Source organism: Zea mays, chromosome 2, assembly GCF_902167145.1.
Source record: "Zea mays cultivar B73 chromosome 2, Zm-B73-REFERENCE-NAM-5.0, whole genome shotgun sequence".
Taxonomy (NCBI): domain Eukaryota; kingdom Viridiplantae; phylum Streptophyta; class Magnoliopsida; order Poales; family Poaceae; genus Zea; species Zea mays.
Window position 1 is genome coordinate 125,574,703 of NC_050097.1, and position 4,609 is coordinate 125,579,311.

Below are 4,609 nucleotides of genomic sequence, written 5' to 3' on the forward strand. Positions count from 1 at the left end.
GTGAAGAAAAATGAAGATGCGAAGAATACATACTGTAGAGAGCATCAGATGTGTCTAGTGGTGGACCGAATGTTGCATCAGATAGGAGCAATGCATATACTGAAGAATGGGTTGAAGAACTTAGTACACTAGACACATAGGTGTGTATCGTACATGTGCACCAGACGCCACATAAGACATGGCACCTAATAAACTCTACAACGTGTATGCGGGAGATTACAACATATTGAACGTGTCGGATGGCACACCAGATCCCACACTGGATATGGTACTCTGAGAGATTACCAATGCAACCAAACTGGTAACACTGATTGGACATGTCCGATGTCACACTTAAGCTTCAACGGTCGACAGCCGTAGCTTGAACGGTCGACAACAGCTAGTTCACAATGATTAAGTGATGTTGGAGTTATCAGATGTGTATCTATACCACTATATAATCCACCACTTTAAACTTTACAAAACTCACCCAACCAAATCACTCACACCCATAACCTCCACTAAAATCTACCAAACAAATTGCACCCAGGCTTAACACATTATTAAAATCAATGGTTCAAATCGCTGGATAACATCCTTTCTCTTACTTACTCAAATCAATGAAAAATATATTTGAATCATACTTCATCATTCATTTGTCTCCCTCTCCCTCCTGCTCCATCTCCCGGTCCCCACCACCCCTCCTACCCACTCGTGTCGTCGCCGTCGTCACAACCGTTAACCTCTCCTCTTAGGCTACCGTCGCTGTTGACCCTCCATCTTTAGAATCGTAGCGTTAGAACGAGGTACATGCTAGGTATCATATATGTTAGAGTCCCATCACCCATGGGCGTGTTCTTTGCTTTATTTACCGTCTCTCGTCTCTCTCCTGTAACCAAAGCGCCTTCTTCCCGGACTCTCCCCAGCATCTCGCTCCATGACAAATCCCACCGCGGGTAGATCACAGCACGCCATGCCGCTTCACGCGCGCGTGCGCGCAGCTAGTTAGCTAGCGAACAAACCCAGCAGAAACAGACGCCGCCGCCGACAACAAGCGATCTAGAAGAGCACAGGAAGGAGCAAGGTGTTGCTGAGGAAGGCGACAATGGCCGCGGAGCAGGTTCAGCTGTGCATCTCCGCCGACAGCGGCGGCGGCGAAAGCAAGCGTGACGCCATGCCGGTGGCGGTGGCCGTGTCCCTGTGCCTCCTCCACGACGCGTTAGGCGTCGCGCTGTTCCTCGCCTCCCACCCGCTCCACACCGTCTACCTCCTCTTCTTCGCGCGCGGCCTCCTCACCCTGGCGGCCTTCTTCTGTCCGCTCCTCGTCTCCACGTCGCTCCTCCTCGCTGTGTTCGTCACCGTCGGGCCGTACGTCGGCGGCGCCGACTGGTCCGGGGTCAAGTCCCTCGGTAGGACCTGCGGCATTGCCGTCGCAGCACTCTGCGCCGAGCTCCGGCCCGACGGTGCTCCAGCGGGGCTTGTCGCGCAGCTGTGCTCCTTCGTCCTTGGTCCCACCGACGCTGCCTCCCTTCTCCGCGTCGAGGAGATCATGGGTGTTACAGCTTCTTGCTTTGTGTCTGAGGAGGAGCAGAGCTTGTTGTTAATTGGTGAGCCTGCATTTGCGCTCCCAGTAATAGATTACATTTCTGACAGAAGCATCTTGGATTTTGAGAGTTTTGGTGATTTGAAGGACAAAATTGACGAAAAAGTTGTGATTTCCGAGGATATGAAAGGCTCTGATCCTTTGGCTGAGCAGTGTTGCTCCCCCAGAGATACATTATTTGTGCAAAAAATGGAAGCAGAAGGAGAGAGCGGCATTCAGGGGCAGGACTTAATTTTGTCAGCCATTGATGAGGTCAGCGATGGTGTTGAGGAGAAGAGATTGGAGTGTGACCCAGTGTCAGTAGAGATGAAGAAATTTGAGCCAGTGCAATTATTGGAGACCAGGAATTGTCAGGCAATGCAAACAATGGAGATCAAGAAATTGGAGCCATCGGAACTAATGGAAGAAGCCAAGAAACCGGAGATCAAGAAATTTGAGCCACTGCATGCAATTGAGATCAAGAAATCCGTGCAGATCAAGAAATTTGAGCCTGTGGTACTGCCGGAAATCAAGGAATGTGAGACAGTGCAGGCAGTACAGACCAAGCAATTGCCGTCCACGCTGGAGATCAAAAAGTCTGAGCCAGTTGAATCAGTGGAGATCAAGAAAAATGAGCCGGTGAAACCACGTTCTTTGATTGCTCAGCGCATCAAGCTATGGGAAGCACAAGTATCTGGCAATGTCAAGCCAATTGTTGGGGATAAGGAGGAAAACTCAGAGGAATTCAGTTTGAGAAATAACTCAAACAAGGACGCAAAGAAATGCGTGCGGTTTGAGGCTGCAGATCCTTGTGTCGCACAACAGCAAGAACAAGAAGTTAAGGATGTCAAAGAGTATGTGCACTTCGAGACTGAAACAGAAGCCGAAGAATGCAGCGCAGAGGCTGAACAAGAGCAGCTGCTGGAGCAAGGCTGCAACGATGTGCAACCTGAGCCAGATTTGCACGAGCTAGAGAACGAGATTGCGCAACCTGAACAAGAACCTGAAGGAGTCCAGGTGTACAACGACAATGACGTGGCACAATCTCCAGCCATGTGGAATGACGAGAGGGAGAGCCCACTCAAGTCGACATCGATCGCAAGCAGAGTGCACTCGCGGACCTCGTCGGGGAACCTCGCCAGCGAGGGGTCGTCGCCGTCGCGGAAGGACAAGGAGTGGAAGAGGACGCTGGCCTGCAAGCTCTACGAGGAGCGCATGCAGCTCAGGCTGTGCCGCGACCGTGCCGTGGTGGGGGGCAGCGACAACATGGACATGCTCTGGGAGGCCTACGAGGTGGGCGGCGGCGGGAGCAAGGGCAGAGGCGGGAAGCGCAGCGGCAGCGGCAGCAGCAGCATGGTGAAAGGAAGCACCGGCAAGGTAGAAGATGCCGCTGAGGAAGGCGAGGAAGATGGCGACGAGGAAGACGGGGACGGGGACGAAAGTTCAGTGAGGCATCTTTGCTGCCTGCAGGCCCTCAAGTTCTCCACCAGGAAGATGAACTTCGGAGGTGGCAAGCCTAGCCTGTCCAAGATCTCCAAGGTCCTAAAGAGGATGACCGCGTTGTCGAGGATGGGATCGCGGCGCAAACAGTCTGAATGAAGGTCAGCTGGTGTGATCAATGGATGGATCCTTTTTCTTGAATGTAGAACCGCTGTACTGTCACCGTACTTGTTATGCTGTTTTTTTTCGATTGTATTTCTTTTTTTTTTCTAGTCTGTATATATATGTGATGTATACCCAATGGTTTCAGTGAGGTTGGGGGTAATTACAGGGCTGCCACTTGGCCTGCAGAATGTAATAAACCTTGATCTGGTGTGTGTAATTTTCGTGCTTTCAGTCAATGCTATGTCTCCATGAACAATTTACTGAAATGCGCTAGGTTTCAGTGAAGACAAGTGCGAGTGCGACCTTTCAGTTGTACCTTGCTATGTTTTCCCTATTCTGACTTCTGAGGCATATACAATGACAGTTCATCACAATGGCCAATCTTCAGAACAATGATGTGTTCAGAGTCAGTGCTGAAACGATTCGTTTTTCTGCAACCATAATCATCAATTGGTGCTTGGGTATTCTGCAAAAGGCGTGCTGCACCGTGGAGTTTGTCCCTGCAATCTTTCACGAAAAGTGAGTCTGACTTAACTAGTTGTGAATGTCCAATTTCTGCACTGAAGATACCTTCGTCTACAATTTCTGCATGCACGCCCGACGGCCATAATTGTGCAGCACGGAGAGGGTGCATCCGAGCATGCCACAGGGGGACCGATTTTGTTTTCCATCAGCTTGGTCGCTCGGCTAATCTTCTGCGAGCTGCACTGCACTGCACTGCACCCTCCCCTGCCGTGCCTTGCTTTTTGGGAGCATCCTCTGCTGCATGGAGGACCTTTTCTTTCGCTGTCCAGCCCCAGCTTGGGACTACGGCAATAATACTGTGGACATCTCGTTACCGGGTTATTTAATCTTTTACCATCGTGGACGGCGGTAGTCATTTGCCAGTTTTAGAGTGGACTTAAAATATTTTGGCACAGCCAATAGCAAATATCAAACATTTTGCCGCTTCTACTGACATAACTGTCCATGTAAGACCTCCGACAAGGAGTGCTATATAGTTTTGTCCTCTAAATTTAGCAGAAGTCAAGCACCTTTTTCCGTCCAACAACACTCTGCAAAGCATCCGCTAAACATAGCGTGCGTCGCAGGACACCCTAAATGTGGAGGTTCTTCAAGCGTCCGCTATCCGTCGCTCCTCTCTCCCGCGCCGGGGTGGAAGCTTCTCCTTGTACTCTCTTCTCTCGACACCGGTCGCCTGTGAGCTCGACGGTTGCACTTGAATCCACCATGAAGCCTGGATTTGCTGGTCTAGGTACTATCACCTGGCTGGAGCAGCCGCACACCGGCACATCGCAGGAACATCGGGAGCGACAGCAACCTCAATCTCCGTCGGCCGGTAGCGAATGTGGACACAGACAAGGCACGACGCCGGTGTCAAGAAACAATGCGAGCAACACAAGGAGAGAAGTGATTGTTCACTACAAAGCACCGACCATCAGT

The 4,609-nt window shown here is 50.9% G+C and overlaps 1 protein-coding gene across 1 annotated transcript; it reads left to right on the forward strand.

Moving 5' to 3' along the window:
* The first annotated feature begins 829 nt into the window (after window positions 1-829).
* Window positions 830-3,432, forward strand: LOC103646931 (uncharacterized). Its single transcript, XM_008671539.3, has one exon. It carries the CDS (start codon window positions 1,085-1,087, stop codon window positions 3,158-3,160), a length of 2,076 nt encoding a protein of 691 aa, XP_008669761.1. The 5' UTR covers window positions 830-1,084; the 3' UTR covers window positions 3,161-3,432.
* Window positions 3,433-4,609: the final 1,177 nt, after the last annotated feature.